Source organism: Choloepus didactylus, chromosome 27 (genome assembly GCF_015220235.1).
Source record: "Choloepus didactylus isolate mChoDid1 chromosome 27, mChoDid1.pri, whole genome shotgun sequence".
Taxonomy (NCBI): Eukaryota; Metazoa; Chordata; class Mammalia; order Pilosa; family Megalonychidae; genus Choloepus; species Choloepus didactylus.
In genome coordinates, this window is record NC_051333.1 from 17,294,229 (window position 1) to 17,315,273 (window position 21,045).

At 37.3% G+C, this 21,045-nt stretch overlaps 1 protein-coding gene across 2 annotated transcripts; it reads left to right on the top strand.

Moving 5' to 3' along the window:
* Nucleotides 1-18,295: 18,295 nt before the first annotated feature.
* LOC119521706 (DPH3 homolog) lies at nt 18,296-18,544 on the top strand. 2 transcript variants are annotated; one of them, XM_037820288.1, is made up of 2 exons: nt 18,296-18,399; nt 18,475-18,544. In XM_037820288.1, the coding sequence occupies exons 1-2, from the start codon at nt 18,296-18,298 to the stop codon at nt 18,542-18,544; spliced, it is 174 nt and encodes a 57-aa protein (XP_037676216.1). The 2 variants fall into 2 exon arrangements, with proteins under 2 accessions (XP_037676216.1, XP_037676215.1); XM_037820287.1 differs by having other exon boundaries at nt 18,296-18,544.
* Nucleotides 18,545-21,045: the final 2,501 nt, after the last annotated feature.

A 21,045-nucleotide genomic window follows, 5' to 3' on the forward strand; every position in this document is an offset into this window, starting at 1 on the left:
CTACAAACCCTAAAAGAACCCTATCAAGTTCAGCAAATGCCACAAGGCCAAAAACAACAGAAAATTCTAAAGCATATGAAAAAACCAGACGATATGGATAACCCAAGCCCAAGCACCCAAATCAAAAGACCAGAAGAGACACAGCACCTAGAGCAGCTACTCAAAGAACTAAAGATGAACAATGAGACCATAGTACGGGATATGAAGGAAATCAAGAAGACTCTAGAAGAGCATAAAGAAGACATTGCAAGACTAAATAAAAAAATGGATGATCTTATGGAAATTAAAGAAACTGTTGACCAAATTAAAAAGATTCTGGACACTCATAGTACAAGACTAGAGGAAGTTGAACAACGAATCAGTGACCTGGAAGATGACAGAATGGAAAATGAAAGCATAAAAGAAAAAATGGGGAAAAAAATTGAAAAAATCGAAATGGACCTCAGGGATATGATAGATAATATGAAACGTCCAAATATAAGACTCATTGGTGTCCCAGAAGGGGAAGAAAAGGGTAAAGGTCTAGGAAGAGTATTCAAAGAAATTGTTGGGGAAAACTTCCCAAATCTTCAAAACAACATAAATACACAAATCATAAATGCTCAGCGAACTCCAAATAGAATAAATCCAAATAAACCCACTCCGAGACATATACTGATCACACTGTCAAACACAGAAGAGAAGGAGCAAGTTCTGAAAGCAGCAAGAGAAAAGCAATTCACCACATACAAAGGAAACAGCATAAGACTAAGTAGTGACTACTCAGCAGCCACCATGGAGGCAAGAAGGCAGTGGCACGATATATTTAAAATTCTGAGTGAGAAAAATTTCCAGCCAAGAATACTTTATCCAGCAAAGCTCTCCTTCAAATTTGAGGGAGAGCTTAAATTTTTCACAGACAAACAAATGCCGAGAGAATTTGCTAACAAGAGACCTGCCCTACTGGAGATACTCAAGGGAACCCTACAGACAGAGAAACAAAGACAGGAAAGAGAGACTTGGAGAAAGGTTCAGTACTAAAGAGATTCGGTATGGGTACAATAAAGGATATTAGTAGAGAGAGGGAAAAATATGGCAAACATAAACCAAAGGATAAGATGGCCGATTCAAGAAATGCCTTCACGGTTTTAACGTTGAATGTAAATGGATTAAACTCCCCAATTAAAAGGTATAGATTAGCAGAATGGATCAAAAAAAATGAACCATCAATATGTTGCATACAAGAGACTCATCTTAGACACAGGGACACAAAGAAACTGAAAGTGAAAGGATGGAAAAAAATATTTCATGCAAGCTACAGCCAAAAGAAAGCAGGTGTAGCAATATTAATCTCAGATAAAATAGACTTCAAATGCAGGGATGTTTTGAGAGACAAAGAAGGCCACTACATACTAATAAAAGGGGCAATTCAGCAAGAAGAAATAACAATCGTAAACGTCTATGCACCCAATCAAGGTGCCACAAAATACATGAGAGAAACACTGGCAAAACTAAAGGAAGCAATTGATGTTTCCACAATAATTGTGGGAGACTTCAACACATCACTCTCTCCTATAGATAGATCAACCAGACAGAAGACCAATAAGGAAATTGAAAACCTAAACAATCTGATAAATGAATTAGATTTAACAGACATATACAGGACATTACATCCCAAATCACCAGGATACACATACTTTTCTAGTGCTCATGGAACTTTCTCCAGAATAGATCATATGCTGCGACATAAAACAAGCCTCAATAAATTTAAAAAGATTGAAATTATTCAAAGCACATTCTCTGACCACAATGGAATACAATTAGAAGTCAATAACCATCAGAGACTTAGAAAATCCACAAATACCTGGAGGTTAAACAACACACTCCTAAACAATCAGTGGGTTAAAGAAGAAATAGCAAGAGAAATTGCTAAATATATAGAGACGAATGAAAATGAGAACACAACATACCAAAACCTATGGGATGCAGCAAAAGCAGTGCTAAGGGGGAAATTTATAGCACTAAATGCATATATTAAAAAGGAAGAAAGAGCCAAAATCAAAGAACTAATGGATCAACTGAAGAAGCTAGAAAATGAACAGCAAACCAATCCTAAACCAAGTAGAAGAAAAGAAATCACAAGGAGTAAAGCAGAAATAAATGACATAGAGAATAAAAAAACAATAGAGAGGATAAATATCACCAAAAGTTGGTTCTTTGAGAAGATCAACAAGATTGACAAGCCCCTAGCTAGACTGACAAAATCAAAAAGAGAGAAGACCCATATCAACAAAATAATGAATGAAAAAGGTGACATAACTGCAGATCCTGAAGAAATTAAAAAAATTATAAGAGGATATTATGAACAACTGTATGGCAACAAACTGGATAATGTAGAAGAAATGGACAATTTCCTGGAAACATATGAACAACCTAGACTGACCAGAGAAGAAATAGAAGACCTCAACCAACCCATCACAAGCAAAGAGATCCAATCAGTCATCAAAAATCTTCCCACAAATAAATGCCCAGGGCCAGATGGCTTCACAGGGGAATTCTACCAAACTTTCCAGAAAGAACTGACACCAATCTTACTCAAACTCTTTCAAAACATTGAAGAAAATGGAACACTACCTAACTCATTTTATGAAGCTAATATCAGTCTAATACCAAAACCAGGCAAAGGTGCTACAAAAAAGGAAAACTACCGGCCAATCTCCCTAATGAATATAGATGCAAAAATCCTCAACAAAATACTTGCAAATCGAATCCAAAGACACATTAAAAAAATCATACACCATGACAAAGTGGGGTTCATTCCAGGCACGCAAGGATGGTTCAACATAAGAAAAACAATCAATGTATTACAACACATTAAAAACTCGAAAGGGAAAAATCAATTGATCATCTCAATAGATGCTGAAAAAGCATTTGACAAAATCCAACATCCCTTTTTGATAAAAACACTTCAAAAGGTAGGAATTGAAGGAAACTTCCTCAACATGATAAAGAGCATATATGAAAAACCCACAGCCAGCATAGTACTCAATGGTGAGAGACTGAAAGCCTTCCCTCTAAGATCAGGAACAAGACAAGGATGCCCGCTGTCACCACTGTTATTCAACATTGTGCTGGAAGTGCTAGCCAGGGCAATCCGGCAACACAAAGAAATAAAAGGCATCCAAATTGGAAAAGAAGAAGTAAAACTGTCATTGTTTGCAGATGATATGATCTTATATCTAGAAAACCCTGAGAAATCAACGATACACCTACTAGAGCTAATAAACAAATTTAGCAAAGTAGCGGGATACAAGATTAATGCACATAAGTCAGTAATGTTTCTATATGCTAGAAATGAACAAACTGAAGAGACACTCAAGAAAAAGATACCATTTTCAATAGCAACTAAAAAAATCAAGTACCTAGGAATCAACTTAACCAAAGATGTAAAAGACCTATACAAAGAAAACTACATAACTCTACTAAAAGAAATAGAAGGGGACCTTAAAAGATGGAAAAATATTCCATGTTCATGGATAGGAACGCTAAATGTCATTAAGATGTCAATTCTACCCAAACTCATCTACAGATTCAATGCAATCCCAATCAAAATTCCAACAACCTACTTTGCAGACTTGGAAAAGCTATTTATCAAATTTATTTGGAAAGGGAAGATGCCTCGAATTGCTAAAGACACTCTAAAAAAGAAAAACGAAGTGGGAGGACTTACACTCCCTGACTTTGAAGCTTATTATAAAGCCACAGTTGCCAAAACAGCATGGTACTGGCACAAAGATAGACATATAGATCAATGGAATCGAATTGAGAATTCAGAGATATACCCTCAGATCTATGGCCGACTGATTTTTGATAAGGCCCCCAAAGTCACTGAACTGAGTCATAATGGTCTTTTCAACAAATGGGGCTGGGAGAGTTGGATATCCATATCCAAAAGAATGAAAGAGGACCCCTACCTCACCCCCTACACAAAAATTAACTCAAAATGGACCAAAGATCTCAATATAAAAGAAAGTACCATAAAACTCCTAGAAGATAATGTAGGAAAACATCTTCAAGACCTTGTATTAGGCGGCCACTTCCTAGACTTTACACCCAAAGCACAAGCAACAAAAGAGAAAATAGATAAATGGGAACTCCTCAAGCTTAGTAGTTTCTGCACCTCAAAGGAATTTCTCAAAAAGGTAAAGAGGCAGCCAACTCAATGGGAAAAAATTTTTGGAAACCATGTATCTGACAAAAGACTGATATCTTGCATATATAAAGAAATCCTACAACTCAATGACAATAGTACAGACAGCCCAATTATAAAATGGGCAAAAGATATGAAAAGACAGTTCTCTGAAGAGGAAATACAAATGGCCAAGAAACACATGAAAAAATGTTCAGCTTCACTAGCTATTAGAGAGATGCAAATTAAGAGCACAATGAGATACCATCTAACACCGGTTAGAATGGCTGCCATTAAACAAACAGGAAACTACAAATGCTGGAGGGGATGTGGAGAAATTGGAACTCTTATTCATTGTTGGTGGGACTGTATAATGGTTCAGCCACTCTGGAAGTCAGTCTGGCAGTTCCTTAGAAAACTAGATATAGAGCTACCATTCGATCCAGCGATTGCACTTCTCGGTATATACCCGGAAGATCGGAAAGCAGTGACACGAACAGATATCTGCACGCCAATGTTCATAGCAGCATTATTCACAATTGCCAAGAGATGGAAACAACCCAAATGTCCTTCAACAGATGAGTGGATACATAAAATGTGGTATATACACACGATGGAATACTACGCGGCAGTAAGAAGGAACGATCTCGTGAAACATATGACAACATGGATGAACCTTGAAGACGGAATGCTAAGCGAAATAAGCCAGGCACAAAAAGAGAAATATTATATGCTACCACTAATGTGAACTTTGAAAAATGTAAAACAAATGGTTTATAATGTAGAATGTAGGGGAACTAGCAGTAGAGAGCAATTAAGGAAGGGGGAACAATAATCCAAGAAGAACAGATAAGCTATTTAACGTTCTGGGGATGCCCAGAAATGACTATGGTCTGTTAATTTCTGATGGATATAGTAGGAACAAGTTCACAGAAAGGTTGCTGTATTATGTAACTTTCTTGGGGTAAAGTAGGAACATGTTGGAAGTTAAGCAGTTATCTTAGGTTAGTTGTCTTTTTCTTACTCCCTTGTTATGGTCTCTTTGAAATGTTCTTTTATTGTATGTTTGTTTTGTTTTTAAATTTTTTTTTCATACAGTTGATTTAAAAAAGAAGGGAAAGTTAAAAAAAAAAAAAAAAGAAAAACAAGGAAAAAAAAAAAGATGTAGTGCCCCCTTGAGGAGCCTGTGGAGAATGCAGGGGTATTCGCCTACCCCACCTCGATGGTTGCTAACATGACCACAGACATAGGGGACTGGTGGTTTGATGGGTTGATCCCTCTACCATAAGTTTTACCCTTGGGAAGACGGTTGATGCAAAGGAGAGGCTAGACCTCCCTATATTTGTGCCTAAGAGTCTCCTCCTGAATGCCTCTTTGTTGCTCAGATGTGGCCCTCTCTCTCTGGCTAAGCCAACTTGAAAGGTGAAATCACTGCCCTCCCCCCTACGTGGGATCAGACACCCAGGGGAGTGAATCTCCCTGGCAACGTGGAATATGACTCCCGGGGAGGAATGTAGACCCGGCATCGTGGGACGGAGAACATCTTCTTGACCAAAAGGGGGATGTGAAAGGAAATGAAATAAGCTTCAGTGGCAGAGAGATTCCAAAACGAGCCGAGAGGTCACTCTGGTGGGCACTCTTACGCACACTTTAGACAACCCTTTTTAGGTTCTAAAGAATTGGGGTAGCTGGTGGTGGATACCTGAAACTATCAAACTACAACCCAGAACCCATGAATCTCGAAGACAGTTGTATAAAAATGTGGCTTATGAGGGGTGACAATGGGATTGGGAAAGCCATAAGGACCACACTCCACTTTGTCTAGTTTATGGATGGATGAATAGAAAAATAGGGGAAGGAAACAAACAGACAAAGGTACCCAGTGTTCTTTTTTACTTCAATTGCTCTTTTTCACTCTAATTATTATTCTTGTTATTTTTGTGTGTGTGCTAATGAAGGTGCCAGGGATTGATTTAGGTGATGAATGTACAACTATGTAATGGTACTGTAAACAATCGAAAGTACAATTTGTTTTGTATGACTGCATGGTATGTGAATATATCTCAATAAAATGATGATTAAAAAAAAAAAACCTCCCTTCAAAGAAAAGCCAAGGATGGGGTGACTCCACAGGCAAATTTTACCAAACATTCCAAGAATAATTAACACCATTCCTGGTCAAAAAATTGAAGAAGAGGGAACACTACCTAGCTCATTACATAAAGCCAACATCTTGAAGATACTTTAAGAAAACTACAGATAAATCTCCCTAATGAATATGATGCAAACATTCTCAACAAAATATTTGCAAATTGAATCTAACAGCACATTTAAAAAATTATATATCAAGACCAAGTGGGTTTTATTGCAGGTATACAAGGGTGGTTCAACACAAGAAAATCAACTAATGTAATAAAACACATTAAGACAAATCAAAAGGGAAAAACACACATGATAATTTCGATTGACACATAAAAGGCTTTTGACAAAACCCAGCATCCTTTCTTGATAAAAACCCTTTAAAATGTAGGAATTGAAGGAAACTTCCTCAACACGATAAAGGGCATATATGAAAAACTCAGAGCTAACATTGTACTCAGTGGTGAGAGACTGAAAACCTTCCCTATAAGATTGGGAATGAGACAAGGATGCCCACTGTCACCACTCTTACTCAGCATTGTGCTAGAAGTTCTAGCTAGTGCAATTAGGCAAGAAAAAGAAATAAAAGATATCCTAATTAGAAAGGAAGAAGTAAAACTCTCATTATTTTCAGATGACATGATCCTATTTTTGGAACCCCCCCCCCAAATATGATAAAGCTACTTGAACAAATAAATGAATTCAGCAAAGTGGCAGAATACAAGATCAACATGCAAAAATCAGTGGTGTTTCTATACACTAGTAATGCACTATCTGAGGAGGTAACTAAGAAAAAAATTCCATTCACAATAGCAACTAAAGGAGTCAAGTATCTAGGAATAAACTTAACCAAGGATGTAAAGTACATATACACACAAAACTACAAAACATTCCTAAAAGGTATCAAAGAAGACCTAAATGATTGGAAAGACATCCTGTATTGTCATGGATTGGAAGAGCAATGTCATTAAGATGTCAATTCTCCCTAATTGATTTGTAGAATCAATATAATATCAATCAAAATTCCAACAACCTGCTCTGTAGAATTGGAAAAGCTAGTTATCAGATTGATCTGGAAGGGAAGGGGGCCTTGAATAGCCAAAAATATCTTGACTAAGAAGAATTAAGTGGAGGACACAGGCTTCCTGACTTTAAAGCATATTATAAAGCCACATTGTTCAAAACACTGCATGGTACTGGCGTAAAGACAGACATATTGATCAATGGAATCAAGTTGAGAGTTCATGTCTATGGTCAGTTGATTTTTGGCAAGGTCCCCAAATCCACTCTACTTAGGACAGAACAGTTTCGTCAATACATGTTATTGGGAGAACTGGATATCCATATCTGAAAGAATGAAGAGGGCCCCCTATCTCACACACTAAGCAAAAATTAATTAAAAATGGATCAAAGAACTAAATATAAGAACCAGGACCATAAAACTCCTAGAAGAAAATATAGGGAATCATCTTCCCTATAGAGATAAGAGGTACCTTCTAAGACCTTATACCCAAAGCATAAGCAATGAAATAAAAAATAGATAAATGGGACCTCCTCAAAATTGAATACTTTTGTGCTTCAAAGTACATTGTCAAAAGGGTGAAAAGGCAGCCAGCTCAATGGGAGGAAATATTTCGTGACCAAATATCTGATAAGTGTTTGATATTCAGAATATATAAAGATATCCTACAACTCAACAATAAAAAGACAAAACCCAATTATAAAATGGGAAAAGGTCATGAGTAGACATTTTCCCAAAGAGGAAATACAAATGGCTAAAAAGCACATGAAAAGATGCTCAGCTTCAATAGCTATTAGGGAAATGCAAAGCAAAACCACAACAAGATATCATCTCACACCTACTAGAATAGCCACTACTAAACCAACAGGAAACTATAAGTATTGGAGAGGATGTGGTGAAATAGGAGCACTTATTCACTGCTGGTGGGAATGTAAAATGGTACAGCCACTGTGGAAGACTGTTTGGCAGTTCCTCAGTAAACTAAGTGTTGAGTTGCCCTATGACCCAGCAATTCTGTTACTCCATATATATCCAGAAGATATAAAAGCAAGGGCACAAACAGATTGGCTTTTATAAAGGGGGTTTATTTGGTTACACAGTTACGGTCTTAAGGCCATAAAGTGTCCAAGGTAATGCATCAGCAATCAGGTACCTTCACTGGAGGATCGCCCGTGGTGTCCGGAAAACCTCTGTTAGCTGGGAAGCACATGGCTGGTGTCTGCTCCGAAGTTCTGGTTTCAAAATGGCTTTGTCCCAAGACGTTCCTCTCTAGGCCGCAGTTCCTCAAAAATGTCACTCTTAGTTGCACTTGGGGTATATGTCCTCTCTTAGCTTCTCCAGAGCAAGAGTCTGCTTTCAACGGCCGTCTTCAAACTGTCTCATCTGCAGCTCCTGTGCTTTCTTCAAAGTGTCCCTCTTGGCTGTAGCAAGCTCTCTCCTTCTGTCTGATCTTATATAGTGCACAAGTAATTAAATTCAGACCCACCCAATGGGCGGGCCAACACCTCCATGGAAATTATCCGATCAGAGTCATCACCCACATTTGGGTGGGGCGCATCTCCATGGAAACACTCAAAGAATTACAATCTAATTAACACTGATAGGTCTGCCCACACAAGATTACATCAAACATAATGGCGTTGGGGGGGCATAATACATTCAAACTTGCACAAGACCCAAGACTGAAAGTGAAAGGTTGGAAAAAGATAGTTCATGCAAACAGCAACCAGAAAAAAGTGGAAGTAGCTATATTAATATCAGACAAATTAGACTTCAAATGTAAAACAACTAAAAAAGACAAAGAAGGACACTATATATTAATAAAAGGGACAATTCATCAGGAAAAAATATCAATCATAAGTATTTATGCACCGAGTCAGAGTTCCCCCAAAAAACATGAGGCAAACATGGACAACAATGAAGGGAGAATTAGATACCTCTACAGAAATAGTTGGAGACTTCAATACACCACTGTCATCAATGAATAGAACATCTAGACAGAGGGTCAATAAGGAAACAGTGTTGTTGAATTGTACAATAAATGAACTAGGCTTGGCAGAAATTTATAGGACATTACACGCAACAACAGTAAGACACATATTTTTCTGAAGTGCTTGTAGATCATTCTTTAGGATAGACCACATATTGGGGCACAAAGCAAGTCTCAACGAATTTCAGAATATTGATATTATACAAAACACTTAGATCATAATGGAATGAAGTTGGAAATCAATAACAGGCAGAAGATTGGAAAATTCACGAATATATGGAGGTTAAACAACACAATCTTAGACAACCAGTGGTTAAAGGAAGAAATTACAAGAGAAATTAGTAAATACTTCAAGACAAATAACAAGGAAAACATAACATATCAAAACTTATGTGATGCAGCAAAGGCAGTGCTGAGAGGGAAATTAATTGCCCTAAACACCTATATTAAAAGAGAAGAAAGAGCAAAAATTGAGGAATTAACTGTTCACCTGGAGGAACTAGATAAAGAACAGCAAACTGACTCCAAGCAAACAGAAGGAAGGAAATAACAAAGATCAGAGCAGAAATGGATAAAATTGAGAACAGGAAAACAATTGAGAATCATTAATGTCAGAAGTTGGTTCTTTCAGAAAATCAATAAAATCTTAGCTAGGCTAAAAACAAAACAACAAAAAAAATAGATGCTATAAATACAACCAGAAATGGGAAAAGGGACATAACCTCTGACCCCACAGAAATAAAGGAGATAATGAGATGATACTATGAGCAACTATATGCTAATAAACTAGAAAACTTACATGAAATGGACAGCTTCCTAGAAAAGCATAAACAACCAACACTGACTTGAGAAGAAATAGACAACCTCAAAAAGCCAATCACAAGTAAAGAGATTGAGTCAGTCATCAAAAACTCCCAATAAAAGTAAAGTCCAGGACTGGAGAGCTTCACATGTGAATTCTACCAAGCATTCAAGAAAGAATTAGTACCAATCCTGTTCAAACTCTTAAAAAAAAATTGAAGAGGAAGGAAAGCTACCTAACACATTCTATGAAGCCAACATCACCCTATCAAAGTCTGAGAAAGATACTACAGAAAAGGAAAATTATAGATCAATCCTGTGCTGGTTTGAATGTATTATGTCCCCCAGAAAAAGCCATATTCTTTGATGCACTCTTGTGGGGCAGACATATTATTGGGGATTAAGTTGGAACATTTGGATTAGGTTGTTTGCATGGAAATACGCCCCACCCAAATGTAGGTGATAATTCTGATGAGATATTCCCATAGAGACATGGCCCCACCCATTCAGGGTGGGCCTTGATCAGTGGAGCCATATAAATGAGCTGACAAACAGAAGGAACACAGTGTGGCTGAGAGTGACATTTTGAAGAGGAGCTACAGCCAAGAGGGACACTTTGAAGAAAGCAAAGGAGCTGCAGATGAGAAACATTTTGAAGACAGCCATTGAAAGCAGACTCTTGCTCCAGAGAAGCTAAGGGAGGACAAATACCCCAAGTGCAACTAAGACTGACATTTTTGAGGAACTGCAGCCTAGAGAGGAACATCCTGGGAGAAAGCCATTTTGAAACCAGAACTTTGGAGCAGACGCCAGCCACATGCTTTCCCAGCTAACAGAGGTTTTCTGGACACCATTGGCCATCCTCCAGTGAAGGTACCCAATTGCTAATGTGTTACCTTGGATGCTTTATGGCCTTAAGACTGTAACTGTGTAACCAAATAAACCCCCGTTTATAAAAGTCAATCCATCCCTGGTGTTTTGCATTCCAGCAGCATTAGCAAACTAGAACAAATCTCTTTAATGAGTATAGATAAAAAATCCTCAACATAATATTTGCAAATAAAATAAAGCAGCACATTAAGAGAATTATATGCCATGACTAGGTGGGATTTATTCCAGGTATTCAAAGCTGGTTCAACACAAGAAAATCAGTTAATGTAATACACCACATCAATAAATCAAAGCAGAAGAATCACATGACAAACTTGATCACTGCAGAAAAGGTATTTGACAAAATGTAACATTTTTTCTTGATGAAAACACTTCAAATGATAGGAATAGAAGGGAACTTTTTCAATATGATAAAGGAAATATATGAAAAACTCACAGGTAACATCATACTCAATATTGAAACACTGAAAGCTTTTCCTGTAAGATCAGGAACAAGACAGGGATGCTCACTGTCGCCACTGTTATTCAACATTGTGCTGGAAGTTCTAGCTAGAGCAGTTAAGCAAGAAAAAAAGTCATCCAAATTGGAGAATAAGTAAAACTTTCACTGCTTGCAGATGACATGATCCTATATAGAGAAAAATATACAGCAAATGTATTAGAGCTAATAAATGAATACAGCAAAGTGGCAGGCCACAAGATCAACACACAAAAATCAGCAGTGTTCCTATAAACCAGTAATGAGAAACATGAGGAGAAAATCAAGAAAAAATTTTATTTACAATAACAGACAAAGAATCAAGTATTTATGAATAAACTTAACCTAGCCACAAAAAGCTGTACACAGAAAAATATAAGAAACTGATAAAAGAAATCAAACAGGACCTAAAAAAAATGGAAGAACATACCATGTTCATGGACTGGGAAACTAAATATAGTTAAGATGTCAATTATACCTAAACTAATTTATAAATTCAATGCAATACCAATTAAAAACCCAACAAGTTACTTTGCAGAAATAGAAATCCAATAAAAATTTTATTTGGAAGAGCAGCGTACCCTGAATAGACAAAAATATTTTGAGAAAGAGGAATGAAGTAGGAGGTCTCACACTACCTGACTTTAAAGCATATTACAAAGCTACAGTGGTCAAAACAGCCTGGTGCTGGCATAAAGATAGATATACTGACCACTGGAATCAAATTGATTATTCCAAAATAGACCCTCTCATCTATGGACAATTGATCTTTGATAAGGAAGTCAAGTCAAAGCAACTGGGAAGAGCAGGCTCTTCAATAAATGGGTTTTGAAAACTGGATTTCCATATCCAAAAGAATGAAAGAGGACTCCTATCTCACACCTTATACAGAAATTAATTCAAAATGGATCAAAGACCTAAACATTATCACTAAGACTATAAGACATTTAGAAGAAAATGTAGGGGAAGATATTAAAGATCTTGCGATAGGAGATGGTTCCCTAGACCATGTACCCAACATGTGAGCAATCAAAGAAGAAATGGATAAATGGGATCTCCTCAAAATTAAGCATTTTTGTACATCTAAGGACTTTGTCAGAAAGGTAAAAAGGAAGCCTACACTATGGGAGACAATATTTGGCAGCCACGTATCAGATAAGGGCTTGTTATCCAGAATATATAAGGGGATCCTACAACTCAATACAGAAAGACAAACAACCCAATTTAAAAATGGGCAAAAGACATGGACAGACACTTTTCTGAAGAGGAAATACAAATGGCTCAAAAGTACATGAAAAGATGCTCAACTTCACTGGCTATTAGGGAAATGCAAATCAAAACCTCAATGAGACAGCATCTCATACCTGCTAGAATGGCCATGATAAAAAAAAAATAGAAAATTACAAGTGCTGGAGAGGGTGTGGAGAAAGTGGCACACTTATTCACACTTATTCACTGTTAGTGGGAATGTAGAATGGTGCAGTCATTCTGGAAGGCAGTGTGGCACTTCCTTAGGAAGCTAAGTATAGAATTGCCATATGATCCAGAAATTTCAACACTGGGTGTAAACTCAGAGGAACTGAAAGCTAAGACATGAATGGACATTTGTAAATGGATGTTTATAGTGGTATTATTCACAATTGCCAAGAGATGGAAACTGCCCAAATGTCCGTGTATGGACAAGTCAATAAACAAACTGTGGTATATACATATGATGGGATGCTACACAGCTGTAAGACAGAACAAAATCATGGAATCTTTAGGACATTATGTTGAGCAAAGTTAGCCAGAAACAAAATGACAAATACTGTATTGTCTCACTAATATGAACTAATATTAATGAGCAAACTTTGAGAATTAAAAGCTGGTAACACAGGTTATCAGGAGACAGGAAAAGGGTAGAGATCAGGCATTTGATGCTGAAGGAGTATGTTGACCAATCGGTCAACAGAATTGATTGTATAGATACAGAAATGTATAGCAAAATACTGTGTGATGGTAGCGTAATATTGTAAATACCCTGAACAAAGATGTCTGTGAGTCAACTTGAAAGAAGAAGGCTAGTGGCATGTATGACACCAGAAGGAAAGAGAGACAATAAAGTCTGGGGCTGTATAACTTAGTGAAACCTAGAGTGGTCAGTGATGGTGACTAAATGTGTAAATATCAAAATGATTTTACATGTGGGGTAACAAATGAATGTGAACTTTGCAAGGCACTGGAAAAAGGATGGTATTGGTGAAAAAAGCTATAATCAATGCAAGTGGAATCTATGGCTAACAGTAACATTGTAATATGCTCCCATTAAATATAACAAAGGCAATATATCAAAGTTAAATGTCTATGAGAGGGAAATATAAGGGACCAGTATGGGATTGTTGGAAGTGGTGTTGTTGTCTGACCTTATTATTTTTTTATTTTTATTATTCTTTTTTCAATTTGTTTTTGAGTAATGAATATGTTCTGTTGCTGACAGGGTGACGCTGAAATGAAACACAGACACAAAGTTAAGATTTAAGGGAGCAGGGGACCCACAGCATTGTATGCCAAGTGGGTGCTGATGTACCCGTGCTCCAGTTATTTATGCATTTGTTACACAAAGCTAGACTACACTATGTGATCAAAAGCATTCAGGGTCTCTCAGATATTAATCTTTACATCCTGCTGCAGATAAGAAGGAACAATCTGGGGTCAATGGTTAATGCTGCTGTCATAGTCACAAGACACACATCTTTACAAGGTGTGCCTGCACAGCGTTCCATGCAGGCTTGTGGCCCAGCATTCCAGGCCACCACCCCAGACATGGTCTAAGTGACATGAAAGGCTTGGTTCCCCACAGTGTTCAAGTGCTGATTGTGGTGATGAATGCACAATTATATGATGATTCTGTGAACAATTGATCGTACACTGTGGATGATTGAATGGTATGTTACTATATCTCTCTAAAATTACAGGGAAAAAATAAACAGAAGGATACCACTGCTGGAGAAAACATGGAAAGAGGAATGTACCTTTTCACAGTTGATGGGGAAGTAGAATGGTGTATCTTATCTGGAGGACAATGTGGTGGTTTCAAAGAAACTGAGTATGTGGGTGCCACAAAGTCCTGCAGCCTCGTTATTGGGTATACACTTGGAAGATCTGAGAGCAGGAACATGAATGGATATTTGCACACTGGTGTTTATGGTGGCAGCAATCACAATTTGCAATAGATGAGGGTGGCCTAAGGGTACATCAACTGATGAACAGAATGGTGAACTGTGGGTTATGCATAAAATAGAAAATTGAGCAACTACAAGAAAGAATGAAGTTGTGAGACAAGCAACTAGGTGAATGGATTTTGAGGACAGCATTTTGAGTGAAGTATTCCAGAAATGAAAAGACAAACATTATAACACCTCACTAATATGGACTAACTGTGATATGTACATTCTGAGAATTGACTCTTAGAGCACAGGTTATCAGGGGAATTTATTGTAAAGGTCCCTACATTGCAAGCTTTTACAGCAGTCGCATGCATGCATTCCTGAGTTGTAATGCTTAAGTACAAATTCTGAGATGCTGAGCTTTTTGTGTATAACTGGTCAGTCCCTGGAACATTGTGTGACACCTGAAATTCAGAGCTAGAGCTTGAGGTTATGAATGTCAGTATTACCCCATATGGCAATTGTTAAAAAAGTTGAAAAATAGTTCAGACTTCAATTAGAGATATGAATGAAGCAGATCTGGTTAGGACTAAGGCAAATTAGGCCAAACGGTGATTTAAAACTTCAATCTCTGTGTGAGACAAGGAACGAGATGCTTATCTGGTGCAGGATCTATATTTTTTGTAGCACACTAAATAATTTAACTTGTATGGTCAGTTTATTCAAACACCATAAATACAATGAACTGAATAAGATGTGAGTTTTGGTAGGTTTATACAGGTTAGGGTAATTTGGGCAGAGAATAAAAATGTATTTGCAGGGCCCTCCTGAGGAATTGGGGGGAAATGCAGAAATGCTGGACTTCCCCACCTGGGTTTTCACTGATAGTCTCATAAGCATTGAGGACTACCAGTTTAGTAGGCTGAGCGCTCGATCTGGGGCCTTTCCTGTATGAAGCACATTACTGCAAAGGAGAGGATAAGCCTACTCAAAATTGTGCCTGTCTCCCCCAGTGAACCTCTTTGTTGCTCAGTTGTGGCCTCTCTCTAAGCAAACTTGGCAGGTAAACTCACTGCCCTTCCCCCATGTGTGGGACCTGACTCCCAGTTGTGTAAATCCTCCTGGCAATGTGGGACATGACTCCTGGCAATGAGTCTGGATGTGGCATCATGGGATTGAGAAAATTTTCTTGACAAAAAGGGGAAAGAGAAATGAAACAAAATAAAGTTTCAGTGGCTGACAGATTTCAAATGGAGTCAAGAGGTCACTGTGCAGGGTATTCTTATGCACTAATGTAGATATCACTTTTTAGTTTTTAGTGTGTTGGAATGGCTAGAGGAAAATGCCTAAAGCTGTCAAACTGCAATCCAGTAGCTTTGATTCTTAAAGATGATTATATAACTATATAGTTTACATTGTGTGAATGTGTGATTGTGAAAACCTTTTGGCTCATATACCCTTTATTCAGTGCATGAACAGATGAGTAGAAAATGGGGACAAAAATTAAATGAAAAACAGGGTGGCATGGGGAGATGGAATGTTTTATGTGTCCTTTTCTCACTTTCATATTTATTTTTTTGAGTAAGGAAAATGTTCAAAAATTGTGATGAATACACAACTATATGATGGTACTGTGAACAACTGATTGTACACTGTGGATGACTGTAGGGTATGTGAATATATTTCAATAAAACTGTATAAAAATATAGAGTGTGAAGCTTAACAGAAATAAAAAGAAACAAATTTAACATTATAAAATGACTTTCACACACCTCTCTCAGCAATGGCAAACAAAAATATCACAAAGGATATAAAAGATCTGAACAAGGATATAAAAGATTTGAACAATGCAAATAAACAACTTGACTTCACTGACTAATACACAACATGCAAAATACAATAGAATTCACATTCATTTCAAGACCACACAGAATATTTTACAAACAAAAACCTCAACTAATTTCTTTTTTTTTATTTAAATCAATTCTTTTTTTTTCTTTTTTTAATCTTCATTTTATTGAGATATATTCACATACCACGCAGTCATACAAAACAAATTGTACATTCGATTGTTCACAGTACCATTACATAGTTGTACATTCATCACCTAAATCAATCCCTGACACCTTCATTAGCACACACACAAAAATAATAAGAATAATAATTAAAGTGAAAAAGAGCAATTGAAGTAAAAAAGAACACTGGGTACCTTTGTCTGTTTGTTTCTCAACTAATTTCAAATGATTGAAAACATTTGGAGTGTTCTTTGCGCACAATGAAATTGTGATAGAAGTAAATAATAAAAAATTGTAGGTAGAGAACTGCCTGGAAATTAAGCAACACAATTATAAATAATTCATGTGTCAAAGAAGTTAATAAAACAAAAATTTAAAAATATGTTGAACTGAATAGTAATAAAAATGTGAAATTAAAAAACTGATAGAGCTCAGCTAAATCAATATTAAGAGGGATTATAGCTGTAAATGCACATATTAGAAAAGGAATGATTAGAAAGTAAGAGATGATTCTTAATGCTTAAGATTTCATCTCAAGTAGCTGGAGGTGGAAGTGGGGAGAAAAAGTAAAACAGAAGGAACTATTTATAATGATAAGAGCTGAACTCAACAAAATAAAAAAGAAAAATATAATATAAAAATTAGCCAAGTGTGCTGTTTTGAATGTGGTGCCCCCCAAAACACCATTATCTTTGATGTAGTCTTGTGTGGGCAGACATGTTAGTGTTGATTAAATGGTAATTTTTTGATTGAGTATTTCCATGGAGATGTGACCCAACCAACAGTAAGTGATAACTCTGATTAGATAATTTCCACAGAGGTGTGGCCCTGCCAAAAGGGACATTTTGAAGAATGCACAGAAGCTGAGAGTAGCTGCAGAAGAGAGACAGTTTGAAGATGGCCATTGAAAGCAGACTCTTGCTCCGGAGAAGCTAAGAGAGGACAAACACCCCAAGAGCAACTAAGAAACTGCAGCCTAGAGAGGAACACCCTGGGAGAAAGCCATTTTGAAACCAGAACTTGGAGCAGACGCCAGCCACATGCCTTCCCAGCTAACAGAGGTTTTCTGGACACCATTGGCCATTCTCCAGTGAAGGTACCCTTTGTTGATGAACAATTTGTGGCCTTAAGAATGTAACTGTGTAACCAAATAAACCCCCTTTGTAAAAACCAATCCATTTCTAGTGTTTTGCATTCCAGCAGCATGAGCAAACTAGAACACCAAGCCAGAATCTGGTGAATTGAAAAAGATTAATGGAATGAATCACACACTAGACATATGAAGAATTTAAAAACTGACATCACTGTAGATCCTACAGACATCCAAAAGAGAGTAAGTGGAAATTAAGAACTTTACACAAGTTAATTTGATGAATTGGATAAAATATATAAATTCCTGGAAAAATACAAGTTACAAAAACCTGCAGACAAATAGAAAATCTGAAAACTCTTATTATAGTGAAGTAATCGAATCTGTTATTTAAAGAACAAAAAATCTTCTGGCAGAGGAATGCTACTAACCAGCAGGCTTTATCTGTAAACTAGTGCAAACCTCATCCCACACACAAAAATTAATTCTATATAGAGACCCAAGGAAGTGGTGTTGGACTGTGGGGGTAACAGCCCTTTGGCTGACCCCAGGGACAATGGTGGTGTTTCACAATGAGGTGGAGATTGAGGACTTCCAGTATGAGGAGGACTTGGAGATGTATTTATACCCCTGCCCATGCAGGGATACCTTTTCCATCACCAAGGAAGATTTGGAGAATGGAGAAGACATGGCAACATGTCCTAGCTGTTTTCTCATTACAAAAGTGATTTATTACAAAGATCAGTTTATGTGTGGAGAAAAATTCCCAGCACCTTCCACCAACAAAGAATTAGTTAAATGCTGAAGAAGGCTTTAAGAATCCAGATCTGGAACAGTTGAGAATGAGCCAAAATGGAAAAATCCAATGCAAAGCTACAGACCTCTTCCCAAGGACAACCTTTTTGTGGTTTGTTGTTCTGTTACAGAGTGTGGATTCATTCCAACAACTTCTATGTTCAACTTCAGTTAAAGAAGCAATCCACAACATGACATACCTGAATTTCATGCATAAAACTTTGAATTGCAAGTGTTCTTAATTTTCCAACCAATTTTTTAATAATATAACTTCAAATCAGTACATTTTCCCCTCAGTTTCATTATTTTTATATCTTAAACCTAATTACTTCAGTATCTGATAAAAGAATCATTTCCCTGAAAAGTTCTTGGCATTCTTTGACAAAAAAGTGATTGTATTTTTTTACTTGGTTATTAAGATTATTAACATTAGACCTTCCTTTGAAATTTGACACAAAATTTTGCGAAAAAAATTGCTAGCTAAGCTTTGCTAATCTTCTCAATCTTTTCAGTCATTGTCAGGATGTTCATATTTTGTTAAGCATGCCTTTTCTGCTATGCTTCATGCATGGAGCGCTAATTGTGGTGTTAAAGAGAAAATACAAAGCTAAAAGTTAGTGAATAAGAAAGAAAAGTAAAAAGTTACATGGTAAATGGTCAAAGAATATTGAGTTTTCTTTTCAATATTCTGTATGTTCCTTGAAAATCAGGATAAGATTAAAAAGACAAGCAGCCAAGGGAAGCAAAATTGGTAACAGCGTGAGAGGAGCCAAACATGTCAACTTTAGTAAATGAGATGCTTGAATGATTTTGCAAGATAAGAGCAAATAACATTTCTATATCTGGGTTTTGTTTTGTTTGTTTTTAGAAAAGGCTAATGAAATTGTACTCCAGATGGGGGTTAATGTCCAGTCTTGATGGCTGGAGGCAATGCTGTATTACTGTGTCATGCCATATTCCTAAAAGATGAAGCCTCTACAATGGCTTAATTTGCTGAAGATGAGCTTGAAAACTGAAGGTCTGTTCTGAATAAATATGCCTATGGGGGCACATCTAGTGTGCCATTATCTGCAACCAAACCAGATATGCAATCTTACTGAGATGTTTGCCCTGGAGAAAAATAAATGTGTAAAGATAGGCCATTAGTCTTCTGTGCCAGTTTGGATGTATTATGTCCCCCAAAATGTCATTATCTTTGATGCAGTCTTGTGTGGACAAGAAAACATACTGGTGTTGATTGAGTTGGAGACTTTTGATTAAATGTTTCTGTGGAGATGGGATCACTCAACTGTGGGCAATATCTTTCATTGGATAATTTCCATGGAGGTGTGGCTCCACCCATTCAGCATGGGCCTTGATTAGTTTACTGGAGTACTATAAAAGCTCAGACAGAAGGAGCAAGCTTGCTACAGCCAAGAGAGACACCTTGAAGAATGCACAAGAGCTGAGAGAGGAAATGCAGTTTACACAGACATTTTGGAGTTGGCCTATGAGAGCAGACTTTTGCTCTCAAGAAGCTAAGAGAGGTCAAATGCCCCAAGAGCAACTGAGAGTGACATTTTGGAGAGAAGCTGAAGCCTAGAGAGGAACATCCTGGGAGAAAGTCATTTTGAAACTAGAACTCTGGAGCAGATGCCAGCCACATACCTTCCCAGCTAACAGAGGCTTTCGCCATCCTCCAGTGAAGGTACCCGATTGTTGATGCATTACCTTGGTCACTTTATGGCCTTAAGACTGTAACTGTGTAACCAAATAAACCCCCTTTTATAAAAGCCAATCCATCTCTGGTGTTTTGCATTCTGGCAGCATTAGCAAACTAGAACAGATTTTGGTACCAGAGAGGTGGGGTGCTGGTGATGCTGTGTTTGCAAATACGAAACCTGTTGGAATGGCTTTTTAAATGGATAAGGGGAAGATTCTGGAAGAATTGTGAGGAGCTTGGTAGAAAAGGCCTAAACTGCTTTGAAAAGACTGTGGAAATATGGACTCTAAAGATACTTCCGATGAGGCCTTGAGCAGAAATGATGAATGTGATGTTGTAAACTGGAAGAAAGGTGATCCTTGTTTTAAAGTGGCAGAGAATTTGGCAAAATTGAGTCCTGGTGTCAGATAGAAGACAGAGTTTGAAAGTGACAAGCTGGCATACTTGGTTGATGAAATTTTGTAACTAGAAGTTGTAGATATAGCAAGGCTTCTCCTTGCAGCTTATAGTGAAATGCAAGCAGAGACAGATAAACTTAAAACTGAACTCTTGGGCTCAAAGAAACCAGAAACTGATGGTTTGGAAAATTCCAGGCTTCCAGAGGGTGGAACCCCAGAAGCTACAGCCCAATGTGAGGATTTAACGAAACATGGAACACAACTGCCATTCCAGTACAAGCTGAAATTGGAGATGGAATTATCCAGAAAGTATTTGTGGAAAGTCCTATTGTCTGACAGCTTTGACCCCTGTGTGCTTCATGCAAAGCCAACAGAATTTTTGTGAAATCTTTATGGACAGAGATGCTGCTG

Coding starts and splice junctions, on each gene's coding strand:
- LOC119521706 (XM_037820287.1), top strand. CDS start 18,296: ATGGTGGTGTTTCACAATGAGGTGGAGATTGAGGACTTCCAGTATGAG.